General features: G+C 41.9%; 2 protein-coding genes across 22 annotated transcripts in view; one reads left to right on the top strand and one right to left on the bottom strand.

Moving 5' to 3' along the window:
• The first annotated feature begins 100 nt into the window (after positions 1 to 100).
• Positions 101 to 9,347, top strand: COQ6 (coenzyme Q6, monooxygenase). 3 transcript variants are annotated; one of them, XM_021542744.3, is made up of 12 exons: positions 101 to 272; positions 2,011 to 2,145; positions 2,833 to 2,891; positions 3,967 to 4,090; positions 4,529 to 4,659; positions 5,029 to 5,136; positions 5,226 to 5,288; positions 5,597 to 5,704; positions 6,094 to 6,296; positions 7,431 to 7,546; positions 7,937 to 8,103; positions 9,185 to 9,347. In XM_021542744.3, exons 1-12 carry the CDS (start codon positions 113 to 115, stop codon positions 9,212 to 9,214), a joined length of 1,404 nt encoding a protein of 467 aa, XP_021398419.2. In that variant the 5' UTR covers positions 101 to 112; the 3' UTR covers positions 9,215 to 9,347. The 3 variants fall into 3 exon arrangements, 2 of the variants coding, with proteins under 2 accessions (XP_021398419.2, XP_085436650.1); XR_014955694.1 differs by lacking the exon at positions 9,185 to 9,347 and having other exon boundaries at positions 7,208 to 7,546; positions 7,937 to 7,970; XM_085580524.1 differs by lacking the exons at positions 7,937 to 8,103; positions 9,185 to 9,347 and having other exon boundaries at positions 7,208 to 7,558.
• The window catches only part of ENTPD5 (ectonucleoside triphosphate diphosphohydrolase 5 (inactive)), a 27,790-nt gene continuing 15,920 nt past the window's right edge, over positions 4,655 to 16,524 (bottom strand). For 8 of the 19 annotated variants that reach the window (XM_085580516.1, XM_085580514.1, XM_085580513.1 and 5 more), the window contains 5 exons: positions 15,942 to 16,043; positions 14,980 to 15,120; positions 14,586 to 14,642; positions 12,993 to 13,108; positions 4,655 to 5,068 (listed from right to left, as the gene is read on the bottom strand). In XM_085580516.1, coding sequence (XP_085436642.1) covers positions 4,955 to 5,068; positions 12,993 to 13,108; positions 14,586 to 14,642; positions 14,980 to 15,120; positions 15,942 to 16,043 — 530 coding nt within the window. In that variant the 3' untranslated portion in view covers positions 4,655 to 4,954. Of the gene's footprint in view, positions 5,069 to 9,864; positions 12,911 to 12,992; positions 13,109 to 14,585; positions 14,643 to 14,979; positions 15,121 to 15,941; positions 16,044 to 16,524 lie in introns of those variants that run through there. The other 11 variants (XM_085580518.1, XM_085580520.1, XM_085580521.1 and 8 more) reach the window with 4 other exon arrangements.

The raw sequence follows: 16,524 nt of genomic DNA on the forward strand, positions 1-16,524 counted from the left end.
GCTCGGGCCCGCCCACCTGGCATCACGCAGCCAATCAGAGGCGAGGCCGGCGGCGCGCGCAGCGTTGTCATGGTGCCGCGGCGCCGCTTCCGCCGCCGTCAGTTCCGCGGCGATGGCGGCGCTGCGCGGGCGGGCGCTGCTGGCCCCGCTCGCAGCGCGCCTCGGGGCCGGGCCCCGCGCCCCGCTCCGCGCCGCCGCCTCCGCCCCGCCGCTCTACGACGTGCTGGTGTCGGGCGGGGGCATGGTCGGGAGCGCCATGGCCGCCGTGCTGGGTAAGGCTGTGACCCGCTCACCCGCAGTGGGAGATAAGCGTGTACAGGACCTCAGTGTCCAGGGTCCTGCTGAGGGATCCTTGATCCTGCGCCTCGTGTGACGGCGCTCTAAAGCTGACCTAAGGCTGTTTGGTGAGCTGTATCTGTGTGTGTGCACACCTGTTAATGGGGCCATTAACTACAGTTTTATAGGCCATGGTGTTTCTGTCAAACTTGCTCATCCTGATGCATAATGTCACCCATGACTAAAATGCTTTTATGATTTTAGAATCATAGAATGGGTTGGAAGGGACTTTAAATATCACCTAGTTCCAACCCTCTGCTGTGTGCAGGGACAATTTCCATAGACCAGGTTGGTCCGAGCCACATCCAGTCTGGCCTCAAACACCTCCAGGGTTGGAACATTTACAGCTTCTCTGAGCAACCTGTTCCAGTGTCTCACCATCCTCACAGCAAAGAACTTCCTTCTAATATCTAATCTAAGCCTACTCTCTTTCACTTTGAATCCATTTTCCCTTGTCCTGTCACTACATGACCTTGTAAAAAGTCCCTTTTTTGTCTTTCTTGTTGGCTCTCTCCATGTACTGTAAGGCCACAATTCAGTCATCCCTAAGCCATCTCTTTTCCAGGCTGAACAAACCCAGTTTGCTCAGTCTTTCCTTGGAGATGTTCTCCATCCCTCTAATCATTATTATCTGATCCCAAATTTCATTGTCTAACCCTGTATTTTAAACATCGGAATAGCAAGTTATTTCTGCTTGCTTTGTATCATTGGAGATCCTGAGAGTACTGACTGTGCCTTTATTTTCAACATGGATTCAGAAGAGTGCAGTAGTGACAAAAGCTAAAAAAAAAAATAGTGCCCAGAAGATCAAAGATCCCGAGAATAAGAGCTTTGCAAGTATAAGGATTTACCTTGCAAACTTAAGTTCTGCTTGTATTGTTAAACAAGAGCCCAGTGGATTTGACAGGGCATAAGGATCCCCTCCAGCAGTGTTACGTAAGGCTGACAGGCAGGTTTGGGACCTCTCAGGAGACGAGGTTATTGCTGTGCATAATCTAGAAAATATGCCAGGACACTGCTGTCTCAGGGCTGCTGAAGACTCGAGATGTTGCCAGGGCACTACTTCTGTCCTAAATGCCTTCTGCATCTGTAGTGGTTGGGATGCTGCAAGCATGGCCAGCTCAGCTGCAGTGTTTTGCACTTTACTTGGGTCTTCTTTTTTTTTTCAGTTCTTTTTAACTGGAAGTTTAAAGTCTAAACTGCCTGTGATATCCCATTGTCATTTTGTAAGAACAGACAAAATATTAACATAATTGCTACATATCACAGTTTTATTTTGATCTCTTATTCTAAAAGGAGAATTTATGTTAAAGCTCTGGAAAACGTGTTCTGGAGTAAACATGGAATAAACTTTGCAGATTGCACTTGATAATACTCTAGTAATAATTTTTCATTTAAAAATGGCATAAATTTGTACAAATATGTAAGCTTTATGTAAAAGGGAAGTATGTAATCCTTGCTTTAACTGCAAAAGAGTTGTCCATCTCAGTAACAGGACTGTAGTCATAAAGTTTTAACATACAAAAGTTACCCTGCCTGGTCAAAACCTGTATTGTATATGTATTTCTTTATTAAGTGTTACATCTATTCTGTCTTACCACAAAAACTCAGGTGTTTCGTTTTTGAGATTTTTGGCAGGAGCATTGTAACAAAGCATGTATTTGCTTATTTTAGGGCATGACATCCACTTCCATGATAAAAAGATTGCTTTGCTGGAGGCTGGTCCTAGGAAAGAATATGATCACATGCCAGACAGTTACAGCAACAGGGTCAGTTCCATCTCCCCAGGATCAGCAACCCTCCTAAGCAGTAAGTATGATTTTGTTGTTTGCATTTTTAACTTTTTTTTTTGAGTTTTTTCTTTTGACCATGTGTTGCCTCTGCCCTAATATCAGTAGGATTATTTGCCTTTGTCTCTACATGCTGAGTTGTGGTTATTAAATCCAAATTCCCTTGATAACAAGGACCTGTGTTCTGGTATCTTGGTTTGATTTGTTACTATATAAGTATTTGTGACTTTATATTAGTGAAAGGTTGTAAGGTGCTCTCTACAGCACTTGGAATGTTCTATTCATAAATAAAGCTTTGTGGTCTGGTAACTCAGTCCTCAATTAATGAAGATTAATTGTCATTTTAAAGAGTTATTTGAGGTTTGATTCCTTAAGGAGAAAGAAATGTTCTCTACCATAATGGCTGTGCATTTCTGTGTCTGTTTTGTTACCCAGTGATGGTACAGTGAAAGTTGTCTGTTAGATCAGAGGTTCATGGAGAGCTTGTTTCTTTCCTGCTGCCTTGTGTTAACAGTAAAACAATGTGATTCCGGAGCCGTGATAGCACTGAGGCAGATCTGGGACTGTCTAGAGATTGTGCAAACCAAGCCTGAGCATAGTCAGGGAAGGGTAGAGGAGAGTGTGGAGTGAGCTTCAGTTTTGTTTTGGTCTCAGTGTCCCACGTGAACCTGTATCTCCATGTATTTCTATCCTTTTTCTATTTCAGGTTGTGGTGCCTGGGATCATGTCTGCAGCCTGAGACTTAAACCATTCCGGCGAATGCAGGTGCCTGACTTAGAGCTGCACGTGTCTGTCTATCTGAATTCTCAAAAGTACTTGCATCAATGACACAAAGGGGTTTCTTTCTATGGTAAAGGGCAGGTCATGCTTATGTTCATTTCTGTTCCTTTTTTGTGGGTACCAGTCTGCTCAGAAATACCTGTCCTCGGGGTCTTGATGTTACAGCCTGAAAGGTGGATTCCTAATGGCAGCTGTAGATGTTGAGGTTTGGGTATTAGCAGGAAATAATGGTAAAGGGTGTATTGGTTTGGCTGGGAGAGAGTTTCTTTTCTTCATGGTGGCATGTATGGGACAGTGTTTCAGATTTGTGTTGAAAACTTGATAACACAGGGATGTTTTAGTTATTGCTGAGCAGTGCTTACACAGTGCCAAGGGTTTCTCACACTGCCCTGCCAGCGAACAGGCTGGAGATGCACAAGAAGCTGGGAAGGTACACAGGCTGGACAACTGACCCTGGCTGATAATCCATACCATATGCTGTCATGCTCAGCAATAAAAGCTGAGGAAAAGAAAGAAGGATGGGAAGTTTGGAGTGATGATGTTTGCCTTCCCAAGTAACCATTATGCTTGATGGGGCCCTCCTCTCCTGGAGATGGCTAAACACATGCTTACTCTTGGGAAGCAGTGAATTAATTCCTTGGTTTGCTTTGCTTGAACATGTGGCTTTTGCTTTTCCTATTAAACTGCATTTACCTCTAGCCATGAGTTTCACCTTCCAGTTTTCTTCCCCACCCCAGTGCAGGGGAGTAAGGAAGCAGCTGCATGGGGCTGAGCTGCCTGCTAGGGTTAACCTACAGCAAGGTTGTAGCATAGCTCCATATGTCAATTATGAAACAGAAAAGAAGGGATGAAAAACTTGACTTGGAATTACTTTTTGAGCTTAAGCTGAATAATTTAATGAAATTAGTTTTTTGGTGCACTTTTGTAGCTGGGAATGGACAGTAATCCAGGATGTTTCCTCTAGTTCTGTGTTCCTAGATTCCTGTGTCTTTTTGCTGTTAAGTTCCTGACATGGACTTCTTTATCACATCGTTTTATGTAATGTATTTTTTCTTTGTAGGTGTGGGATGCTTGTTCAGAAGCCATGATCGTTTTTGAGAAAGATGACTTAGATGACATGGGTTACATAGTGGAGAATGATGTCATTATGTCTGCTCTCACAAAACAGTTAGATGCAGTAGCAGGTAGTGGACAACTTCTTCAATGTTTTATTTCCTGCAGGTAGCTTTCAGTTACTTGCCCTCTATTGTGTGCTAAGTCTTGAGAGGGAGAAGTTTGTCTAACAAGTAACTCTTGAGAAATGGGCAGCTTCTGTGATTGGGAAGGGAGGGAGAAATCTGACTTCCAAAGGCTACAGAGCAGGAAAGCACTTGCATATGTAGTTCTTCAGAATACAGTCTCTCCAGAATTGGACTTAATTAAAAAATTTGTATCTCCTTGTCCAGAGCAGGCCTTACAGTGACAAGGGGCTGTCCATATCTGTTTTCTCAGGATGCCTTGAGAATTGTAGGGTAAGCTCCTAGGGTGCTGTTAAGACACGCGTGGCCTTGGTTGTTCTAGTGATGTTTCTTTTTTTCCTGTCCATGTCGTGGTGTGACCATGGTACTCTGTGTTCCCATCAGATCGGGTGGATGTTTTCTACAGGAGCAAAGCAGTTGGTTACACCTGGCCCCTTCCTTCCCATGGCTGTGACACAAGCCCTTGGGTCCAAGTTGAGTTAGCTGATGGACGCAGACTTCAGACCAAGCTGCTGGTAACTAAACTCTTTATTTCTTTTGATAAGGAATCATCTCTAACCCAAATCCTTTCCACTGGATTTGGTTCCAATTCCATGTGTGCCGCTCTGCCCATGTGGAGTGGTAGAGTGAGGTGAGTGGCTAACCCTGTCAGAGAGGGTGTGGGACACTGGCCATTGCCTTCTCTCTGCCGGGTGCAAGGAGATGCTGCTGAATTCAAGAGTAGCAGAAGGGGCCTCCTCTTCTGGTATTGGGGGGATTTTTTTTTTTTTTCTGAATGAACAGACAATACACAGATGGAGGCTGAGGATTTTAGAGTGAAGTAATAGCTCCTAATCTTTTTACGAGCTGCTGAAGAAGTTGCTTTGCATCTCTTCTTTTTACAGATTGGTGCGGATGGTCATAACTCTTTGGTCCGGAAGGAAGCTGAAATTAAGAACATTGAACATCAGTATGACCAGTCAGCTGTGGTGGCAACTCTCCATTTATCTGAGGTAAAATTCTGCTCAACTGACTCTTCCATAAGCAGCAGAACCTAAGAGGATGATCTGTCTTGCTGTCCACTTGCTTCTTTCCACTGTAGCCCACAGACAACAATGTAGCATGGCAGCGGTTCCTTCCCACCGGGCCAATTGCGCTTCTTCCGGTAAGGTGTCTATTTTTTTTAATGTTTTTAAAAATTTTTGTACTCTAGTAACTTTATTTGTGTCCATGCCTTTCTGTATTAGTTCTGTCTCTTAAGAACTTGCCTATCTGCCCTCCACTCATTTATTGTGCTTTCCCCTCCTGCCGTCTCACTTTATCCTTGGCATTTCCCATTTGTAACAAGTTGGGCTGGAACTGTAATTTTCAGAGGGACTGACAGGGTGAGGCAGGGCAGTAGGGAAATCTTTGCACTGAGTATTTTTTTTTTTGCTTCTTTTGATATTTACTACTGACATTCTCTTAAACTAGCTGTCTGACACTGCCAGCTCTCTGGTCTGGTCTACATCTCATGACCATGCATCAGAACTTGTCACTATGGATGAGGAAAGCTTTGTGGATAGCATCAACTCTGCCTTTGTGAGTATCAGCCTCGTGACCAGGAAGAGACTTTTAGAATGGAATTCTGTAGCTTAAACAACAGTAATGGGACAGGTAGATTCTGAAGTTGCTTCCTCTGGTGAGAATAATACTAATGGGGGACTTAGCAAAGAAAGATGACCCCTTGGGACTAAATTAGGTTAGTTCTGAAAGTCACAGAAATTAACCTAAATTTCCAAAGGTAAGAAGAGTATGCTTATCCTAGTTGGAAATTTGTATGTCCCAAAATGGTGAAGATAGTTTTTTCTACTGTATAGTTTTGTCCAAGTGGTTAAAATTCAGTATTTAGAACTCAGATTTTTTTTTGGCTGGGTTCTTTTATGGGTCTAGTTCGGGTCAGCTTCCAAAGATTTGTTTGTCTGTTTCAGTGGAGCAACATAAACCACTCTGACTTCATTGACACTGCTGGGGCCATGTTTCGTTCTGCCATTTCACTCCTGAAGCCCTCAGGGACTGCAGTCCGTCAGCTGCCCCCAAGTGTTGCTAAAGTAGATCCAGAGAGCCGAGCCATGTTCCCTCTTGGAATGGGCCATGCGACAGAGTATGTCCAGCACCGTGTGGCTCTTATCGGGTAAGGTCCTCAGTGGCAGCCCTTGGGTGAGCGGGTGGCATGTGGTTAGAAGGGATGTGAGGACAGCAACACCCAGACAACAAATTAGATGTTAGAAGTGACACATTGTTCCAGTTTGACTCTACCCAGATCGAGTTTGTTCTGTGTGCCCTCACATCCTTTTGTATGAATAGCTTTCTGCCGATTATCTGTGCTTTCGGTGTAAATTGAAAGATAATTATTTCCCTTTCCTGGTTTGTACAATCCAGTGAAACAATCCAGTATATCATGATGGAGCTGTACTTTTCCTTATGTTGTACCAGCCATTCTGTGCACCACTTTGAGTTAGTTTTAAACTCACCTTTTTTAAACACAAATGACAAAAATTACTCCATGTGGGATGTCAGAGACTTTTGTATGGTGGCCTCTTCAAACAGGAAAATTACCTCGTGTCTTATATTCTAAGGTCACATGTACTTTCTTGTCTGCCCCAGCTGCAGTGTGGTGGTAGATTTTAGTAATTCTTGGATGCTGAGCTACCCTTTTGTGTGGTACACTTTTCATCTATCCAACCTGTGAACCACCCTATGCTTGGGAGCATGCTGTGCTTTATAGCTTGGTAAAGCACATGATCTTACATTTAATATCAAAACTTCATTTAATTTCTCTAACTTTGTGACTCCCATATCAATGTTTGTCTTTAAGCTTTGCAGAGAAGTCTGTCCACAGAAGAGCCCAATTTTGTTTCTATTCAATGATAATTCCACCTCTCCCTTATACTCATGATGTCTGTCCCCTCTGTGTTTGTACAATGTGCCATTGTTGTGCTGTGTCCTGTTGTGCTGAGGTCACTTACAGAAACATAAAGTCCTGTTCCACGTGTGATCTGAGAGGACTTTGGCTAGTCACTTCTTTATAATTTTTCCTTTCAGACCTGCTTTTTGTTACCTCCCCTATGTCTTGCTTCTTACAACTGGAGAGGCAGTCAGGTAGTTCAGCATAGCATGCAAGGAGGTACTGGATAAAGTGCATATGCTGCTCTAAGGTGGTTCATTGCAAAGAGGTGAGGAGTGCTACACTGATCCCTTCTGGAGTTTGTCAGCCACTGTAGCTTCTTCAAGAAGGGAAATAAACTTCTGTCTTCTCTTGTTCCAGGGATGCAGCACACAGAGTCCACCCACTTGCAGGACAAGGAGTGAACCTGGGCTTTGGTGATATTGCATGTTTAGCTCATCACCTCAGTGCAGCAGCCTTCAACGGGAGTGATCTGGGTAAGGATCCAAGCTAACACAAGGGCAGTAAAGGATTAGTCTTCCAGGCCTTTGCTGCAGTACCTCTGGTTAAGCATGCTGCTGTGTTGTGTTTGAAAGTTTGTTAAAGTGAAGCTATTCTGATGTCCATTGGCTGTGAAGCAGTTCACGATTTCTGGATGCAGTTTCCATCCCACGAATCTTAAAGCTGCTTTAAAAAAAATAAAGCTTGCAGGATAGCAGTTAGAGATGTGGTGAGACGAAGAGCACTACCTGGTGGAAAGAGATCTTTATTGAGATGGACCATTTCTCTGTTCTCTTTCCATTCCAGAGAAAACTGCTCTATAGATAAGATGCACAATTGTTTGTGGCACATCAAGTGTAACAGAAACATTGAATTATCTCTTCCAGGCTCCTTAAAACACCTCCTCAAGTTTGAAACAGAACGTCAGAGGCATAATGTCTCCTTGATAGCTGCTACTGATGTGCTAAAAAGGCTTTACTCTACAACACTGGCTCCTCTGGTGTTGCTGAGAACATGGGGATTGCAAGCAACAAATGCCCTGCCTCCTGTCAAAGTAAGGATCTCACTTCAGTGAGGGCTGTAGGAATTGTCCAAAACTATTAGTGAAATATGCACAAGATGTAAAGATCTTTGTTTTAAATGAAACATTTTTTGTTGGAAAATACTAGTTTAAACTGGGGGGGTTTGTGTCCTGAATGGGCCTGAGGAGTTCCTAAACAACTGATAGCTCAGTAGTGATTTTTTTCCCCTGCAGCACAAGGGAATATAAAAGATCTAAGTGTCTTTTATTCTGTATCAGTAATTAGGAGTTAGAGGTAATCAGAAGTCTTTGGCTTTATTTTGCTATGGAATTAAAATGTTAAACCTTGAATTGAATTCCAGCAATGCACAGAGAAAACAGGCTTTTGAAGACACATCTTCACTAAGGGATTGGGTGACTTTACAGATACAATGTGAAGCTCACACTTAACTGGTGTTTCTGTGCTGGTGTGCCTTGTGAATTGTTCCCTCATGGCAGAAGTTCAAGTCTCTATAATGGAAATTACCTGAGGAAGGCAGTGGTGAGGAGTTTGTCTTAGACCCTCTATTTGCAGCCTATCTGCCTGAACTTCTCATCCTCTTGATCTAGTTGCTGGATTTTTGTGAGGTTACTTAAGCCATCTGCTCTCAAAGCTCCCAAGCACCAGCACATTAGATTCTCATTTTTGGATTTCAATTTTTCTTTCATTTATTCTCCTTCTTTATATTAAACACAGGTGCCCTGTTTCCTTTGTGTTATGGTCACAGTTGAGACACTTCCTCAATTGAAAATCAGTACATTCCTAAGGCAGAGCAGCTGCCACTGGCATGGTGTCTTCATTAAGGAAGACTATGCTGCTGCTTCAGTGCTCAGAATTTTTTTTCCTCTTTCTCTGTTTAAAAGGAAAAAACAAACAAAGATGACTTTTCTGAGCACAGAACCCATTCATAATACCAAATTTGTGTTACTTGGGAAGGACATAGGGAAAGGTTCTCTGCACATGGCTAGAAAGACTAGCCAAGAACTGTTGTTCGTTTATAGGAAAGGGAATGCGCCTAAAGGTTCTTTCTAAAACACACACTTATGAATTACTTCTCATTTTCTTCTCTTTTAGGAGCAAATCATGGCTTTTGCCAGCAAGTGATCTATTGTCAGTCTGCCTGTCAGCAGCTTGCCTATGAATACATTGCCCTTGAAAGGACTGTGACTGACTTGAATATTTGAATTTTTATTTTCATTTACAATAAAACTGAGGGACAGAACTGTGTATTACCCCATCCACTGGTTTATGCAAAAGCTGTCTCATTTGCCTTCCTCAAGGGGATTTAGGGTTTATTCCCATAATACCATGATGTCTTTAGCCACAGAACTAAGTGTAGTATGTGCTTTTAATTTCGGCCTCATGAATTGTGAATGGTGAAAACAGCTGTCTGTCGTTTGGCAAACACAGTGCTGAATTTTGCCAGCTGCTGGCTAATTTATAACAGCTTTTGCTGCTTAATTACTTTCAGTTTCTTCTGATATGATTTCTAGAGCTGTAAAGTTACTCCTGGGTTCTTGGCACCTCAGCTCAGACAGAAGGGGTATTTTGCAGCAGAGAGAGATAATGCATGGTTGCAGATATATTTTAAAACTGTCATTCTCTCACCCTTTTCCCTGCCTTTCTCTTGGTGCTTTATTTAATAATGGTGTTACTTGTGGAACTGGCTAGTCTTAAAAGATACAAGGAAATATGGTAAAGATACAAGGCAACAATAATATCCAGGAAAGAAAACTATACCACAACATCTTGAATATTGTTAAAAATGCTTTAATTACTAAAATAGACAATTCAAGATACTCTGTCTTCAGTTCCAAACACCAGCCTTTTGCATTAGACATTTGCCACTCAAAATTAAACTAAGCACTGCCCATGGGAAAGATTTATACATATGGGTGACCAGTATCAGAAAGAATGAAATGTAAGTTTTGAAGTGAAAGCCATTACTTGTGCTTCTGCAGTCACTCATATTAGACAGTTCTTGTTAGTGGCTGGCTCAAGGACATTACAAAGGAGGAGATAAAAATCAGGACTGCAAGTAGAGCTGTTCTCTTAAAAGGCTGCTTATTCTTTAATTTAGCTAATAAATAATCTCATTGCACTAGGGTAAGTGTGAGGACTTGACTGGGTTGGCCAGATTCCCTCACCCTCTTGGGTTCAGATGTAAACAGCAGGGGCTCAATTCCGCAGTTTCTTGCAAAAATAAGCCTTTTAACAGAGTTCTTGTTTCTCCCATAACTGAAGGATCATGCCAGTAACAGAGAGCAGAAGTTCTGCTTCAGTTAATGAATTGTGCCACTGACAAATGAAGGCCCTGAGCATTCAGATTAAATGCAACTTTGGTACTGAAAAGCAGATGCGCCCCCCTAGCATTTGTAGTACCAGAGTCTGAGGAGAAGAATGCAGAAAAAACAACTTCCTCTGCATGGTACCCTTCTTCTAGCCCCTCCTTGCTTCAGACAAAACCCAACCCCTGAGCCCTCCTCAGGGCTTGTGTCTGTTCAGGGGGCAGATAATGCTACTGCTTCTCCCTTAGGCGCATCCCACCTTCAAAACCCAGCCTCACTGCTGCCAGCTGAAAGAGGATTTCTAGATGATTAAATTAGCTTGTTCTCAGGATAATGCAGCCTGGCCAGTTAACCACTGCATCCTACTTTTGTTTTTTGAGAATACAGAAGTGTTCACTGAAGACAAAATGAATACATTTGCAGTCACCTTGTTCTGTAGACCAAACCATATATCAAAGTTTTGCCAACAGTAGGAAGAGGAATAAGAAATGTTTATCATTGAGAAGAGGCCACGATTACTTTCTTCATGTTCAAACAAACTTCTAGAGAGGAAGGAACAGAACTTTGGTGTGAATTTCTCAATGTGGATCTCAAACAGATTCTGGTAAGGATTACACGTGTAGGAGGAGCATTTTCTGTTTCAGAAAAGCAGCCTGAATTTATGACAAAGTGTCAGTGATGAGATAAGTATGGAGGGCTGCATCCCTAACCCTTGGCTTCTTGTTGCTGATTGAACTTGTTCAATCAAAAGCACGCCTTGCACCCTTCGTGCTGTAAAACCTGAGATATGAGAAGCGGTGGCTTAATCAACCATAGGCAAACTTGCACTGCTAACTAGAGGAAAAGGACTAATGTTCACAGTAAGGCAAATCTTTAAGTCTCCAAACTGTTTTGGCAAGACCATTGAAGACATGAGTGTACTACTTCATTCCCTTGCTGGGAATTACCAATTATTTTCAAATCCAGTTTGCAGAGAAGGCAGCATAAAGGCAGTCTTTGGTTTGACAGAAGTGGGAAAGTTGTTTTAGAGCAATTGCAACTGGGACAGTTGGGTAACTGCAACTGCCCAACAGGGAAATGTTCATGACAAGACATCAGTAGATAAGTTTCCCTTAGTCACATGAGTAATACCTCTTCATTGTGATGGGGTAAACTCACCCTTACCTCACACATTCCTTGAAGAAGTGAAGACAGTAGCAAGCTGCCAATTATTTAATGGGGTGGAAAAAGTCTCTACAGCTGTTTTTACTTAGGGCAATGGATGGGGATGAGACCACATCTTAGAGCTCACTCCAGCAAAAGGGACTGCTGTCCTTGGGATAACACTAGACTTGACTCTTGGGTGAGCACCACCTCAGGTCAGGTGTCCTGAATCAGTTCACACAAGAATCCCAGGAGCACCAGCAGCAGAGGGAAGAAGGCTGTGGGTATGCCTTGCTGAGAGTAGAGAAACAGAACTGGCTCTCACAGCTAAGTGAGCTGTCAGAGCAGCCATTTCATCTGACTGCAATCTCCTTGTGGGTGGAATGTGACAAGCTCTTCTTCTGGCAGTTGAGTTTCAATAGCTGGCACTGCTGCCTCGTTGTGCCAGCACAACTATGTGTTATGACTACATGCCAAATGAATAAATTTATCAAGTCTGGTAGTTGGATGTATGGTGTAGCTGCACAGACTTGTAAAGGGCAGCAAAACTGAAACACAGGCGCACATTCTGCTTAGGAAGTGCCTACTGCCTAAAAACAGTAATTGGTAAATTGCTATGTTTTAGCCAACACCTTTCCCAAAACCATGCCCAAAGTGGACTTACAGCAGGCCCTTCTTGAAAGACTGGAATATTCTTGCCATGTATTTGCTAAGCTAGCAGCTGGATTCTTGGAACACTGAGGTTGGCAGCATCCAGAGCTGTTCACTTTTCTCTGCATCACTGTTGATGCTATTTCTAATTTCTGTATTTAACATCTCACAAGCAAACTTAAGTTATGTATGTTTAAAATAGAAGGGGGTAGGGAAAGTCACGTGTCTGTAGTCTGCCACCACATCCAGGAACTCTGTGCTTCTAACAAACTTGCTGGTGAAAGCTGGTTTTTGAGCCCCTTGCATATTCTCCACTGGAGTTTAGACCTTTTGACTTTCTTAAGGCAGATTCTGGATCATTTATGGCAATCACAGTTATAAATCATACTCTCATTAGGCACAATGCCAATCCAGCATAAAGAGCTGTCATGTGTCTTTGGTCCATGTTCTGCTCTGTGACCAGTCCCAGCTGAACAACGTACCTGGAGAGTGCAATTTACTTTCTCAGCATTTTCAGAAATGCTAAAGTCCATAGCAGTATCACAGGTCAGTAAGTCATCCCCAGAGACTGCAGCAGGTAAAAGGTAGCACCCAAAGTCCAGCTTGTCTCTATGTTGTTTACTTTCTTTGTCAACTATAAAGGAAGAAAAACAAGTTGTTCCTCACAGTTCTCTAGATTCGTAAGTTGCACAAATGACAGCAACTGCATATTACAAATCTGGAAAGGTTCAGTAGATAGTTAGTCAAAAAAATGAACTAATGCATTTTAATTTATAGGGATTTAACTGGTTTTTCCTCACCTTTAAGACTGTGTTGTCCCTAAATCCAAAACCTTCCTTTAATAAAGCAGTGATGTAAGTGAGATCCATGCAGAGGAAAGGACTGGCTGAGCTGTACCTCTCCATGTTATCACAGACTAGAGAAGGAAAAAGAAAAAAAAAAGGGATCTCTGCAAAATAAGAGCTTTTATCCACATTGTACATTTGAATTGAACTCAAGCCAAATCTTACTAAAACAAGCCACCCTCTTCTATTATGGTTATATATGACACATGGTACATGCTACAGAGCTGTTCAACAAAGTTGGAGAATAAACCATATAGTAGATCCAGTTTCTCTTAACTACATCTTGTATTACAGCAACATAATCCACACAGCTCTTCTGAAGAACCCCTGCTCAACTGATAACTAGCAGGGCCTTAGATTAATTACTTTTTCAAGAACACAGCATAATTTGTTTTGATCATGTCTGTTGCATGGATGGATCCAGTAAAATGGATTCTACCTTCTAGGATGGCAGTTTATTTTATTTTTTCCAACCACACTTGTGCAAGGAAATGGAAGAGGATATTGCCCAACCAACCACTCCCTCACTGCAGCTAAGTCAAGATTCCATAGTCAGGGTGACAGTGACTGGGAAATGTATTTACACTAAGCTTAATTTTCTATATCTACTGTTACTGCCCTGTTCTACTGGCAGCAAGAGCAGAGTTCACTTCCTTCTAAGAAAAGATGAGCAGCATCCGTCTACTATTGAAATGAGATAGAGAAGAATTAGTTCAGGATCACAGAATTGATCCCCTGATGGTCTAAAGCTAAGTAAGTGGTTTGATAATGTTAGGTAACATCTTAGCCATGTCTTTGGAAATAAGCTCTCTCACTATCCAGGCAAAAAATAACAACCAACCCACACTCAAACTTTTGAGCCTAATCCCCTTATTCAAAATCATCCAAGTTTCCAGGGAGATTAAGTTTAGCTGAAAAATCATTAAAATTTAGACCTTATTTTAGGAAAAAAGTCAGTCCTGAGCTATGTAAATAAGCATTTTCTGCTGAAAAATATGGTCTTCTCATTTTCTTGAGAATGATCACTGTACAGAGGTAACTTGCTTTTAGCCATCAGCAGCGAGGCACGTTGGAAACTCTTTATTCACAGGAGGTATAAAACTAGAACAAGCATTCAAGAGGAAAGACAGGGGGAGGTAAAGAAATGTGGAAGAGACTGTCAGACTTAAAAGCCCTTTACTATCTCACTCCATTTTGCTAGAGATTAAATAGGATTTAAGGTGACAGAGAATTCAGTGCTCTCTTAAACTCAGAGAATTGCAGTTTGCCAGAAGGAGCTCTTGATGCAGCAAATTCACCTTCTTTTGTAGTGACTCTATGAACTAACTCCTCCTCCTGAAAAGAGCTGTAAAGCCACCAAGCCCTCACTGCTCTATCAGTATTGTCTTCTGCATTAGGGTCTTTGACTAATAAAAATAAAACGACAGGTGTAAATGAAATAAAGGTTAAATAAGTTTGCATTTCTTCCAAGTCATATTATGTACTGCCTACACATTCGTATTTTTGTTATTTCTTGTCCAAACCAGTTTCCCAGCTCATGACAATTACCTTCTTTGGCTTTTCTCTCAAAATTTCTCACTTCCAAAACACCTCCGCGTTCATAATCTGAAAAAGATGTGAGAAAACATCATCATAGACCTGACAGCATTTGAATTATTTATCTAAGATGACCCTAGAGTGTAACTCAGGGATGCTGCACTAGGAGTGAGACCTGCTTGGAACAGAAGACAGAGGTGCAGGTGTAACTGGAGCCCTGAGCAGATTTCATGTGCTGAATACCAAACTGAAGTGACAGATGAATGCCATTCCCTCAAGGCATTTTGTGTATCTCCTCTTTCTCAATAACATTATTTTCTTCTGCTCCCCATGGCTCCAGCTGCCAGGGTTCCTCTGTCTACCTCTGGATGACATGCTCACATGTAGTAAATTATCCAAAATTTACCGATTAGGTTGGTGTCAGCCGCTCGATCATAGTAATAGGAGAAAGCATAGAAGGAACTTCTACGAATCTCATCTGGTTGGTGAAGTTTCCCTTTGACAACCTTGAGTACTTCCAAGTAGCAAGGCTTGAATCCTGTTTCTCCTGTCAGGAAAAACAGACAGGGTGAGCCAAAGAGCATGTGCAAGAGATGGAAGAAATAGTGGCAAGAGGATGAAAAATTTAAAAAGCAGAGATTAAAGCATCAGAACAAGAGCTTAGATATCCCTTCTGTAATCCAACATGGCATCTATACATAGGCAAGAACTCTAAAAGCCCCTCATCAAGTAGAACTGGTTAAAGCAGATCATTACTGTGTCTGAAAGACACAAACTACTTCCATGGCAGACAAAACTCCCATTGACATGTTCTGTGGCCAGCAGAATCTTCTACATTTGCTACCACTTGTTAGATAAAACCTTGCTTTCTCTCCCCATAACATTGTAATTTTACCAACATACTCCACACACACCAAATCTGCAATTCAGCTCTCATGTCCCCAGTCTGTTCAAGTCTATGATGGCAGCAGACTCACCCTCTCTACGCAGCATTAGAGACTCATTATTATTAGAGACTTAAGAAACAGTTCCACAGGTAAGATTAACTGGTAAGTCAAAATGTTTTATCCCAAACAATTTTTGCACTTTGCTCAAAGCCTCAGAAAAACCTCTCTTATTTGCACAAGTAATTCTAAACATTTCCTATAAAGTTATGATTTGTAATAAGAGATCAGTCAGAGGACAGGGGTGCAGGTCAGATACTCTTACAGCTTCAGATTTTAATCTAGATTTCTCAGAAGTCAACCTTTGCAACTGAACAGATATCCTTCATATCCCAATCACCATCAGTTAACTGAGGAAATGTTTGACAAGGAAAAACTCAGATTCTGGAGATTACTGTAAAAGAAACAAGTCTCCTTAATTTACCTTCTTTGTTGCCACCATACTGATATTTGACTCCCCCAAAGTGCCACTCTGCTTCCAACTGCTTAGGCAAACAAGAACTGCGGAACATTTGCCCATCCACAACTGGAAAGAGAGCAGTGAGGAGAATCAGAAAACACAGAATTTAACATAGCTCTAAATCAATATGCAGAACTAGAAAAGGCTGAAAGATCTTCATTAAAGTCTTTAAGTGAAAGTACAAAAACCTGAATTGATGGATGTAGCACTAACTGATTACAAATGAAGGACCGATCTCAAGTCTGGAAAAGTTGTGTCCGTTTTGTCCTGCAAACAGCAGAGCAGCCAGGCTTGTCATTTCTTAATGAGATTAATGGTACAATGGTCTCTGGATAATGGCTATTCACCACAAAAGAAAATAAATGAGAGGTAATAAACACACAGATGCACAAACCCATATGACAGCAGATAACTAAGACAAACAAAGCAAGTAAGAAATGAAGAGAAAACCTCCTAAGACAGAGATCAATGGCCACTACAGGATCTACTGAATGTACCTTTAAGGGGTTTAACTAGAAATACTGGAACTGATAAGAAGAAAACATGA

Source organism: Lonchura striata, chromosome 5 (assembly GCF_050655825.1).
Source record: "Lonchura striata isolate lonStrDom1 chromosome 5, ASM5065582v1, whole genome shotgun sequence".
Classification (NCBI taxonomy): Eukaryota; Metazoa; Chordata; class Aves; order Passeriformes; family Estrildidae; genus Lonchura; species Lonchura striata.

Excerpts from the sequence above, each read along its gene's own strand:
- COQ6 (XM_021542744.3), top strand. The coding sequence starts at position 113 with ATGGCGGCGCTGCGCGGGCGGGCGCTGCTGGCCCCGCTCGCAGCGCGC. Across the intron at positions 4,091-4,528 it reads ACAGTTAGATGCAGTAGCAG|ATCGGGTGGATGTTTTCTAC; the intron begins GTAGTGGACAAC and ends TGTTCCCATCAG. Across the intron at positions 8,104-9,184 it reads ATGCCCTGCCTCCTGTCAAA|GAGCAAATCATGGCTTTTGC; the intron begins GTAAGGATCTCA and ends CTTCTCTTTTAG.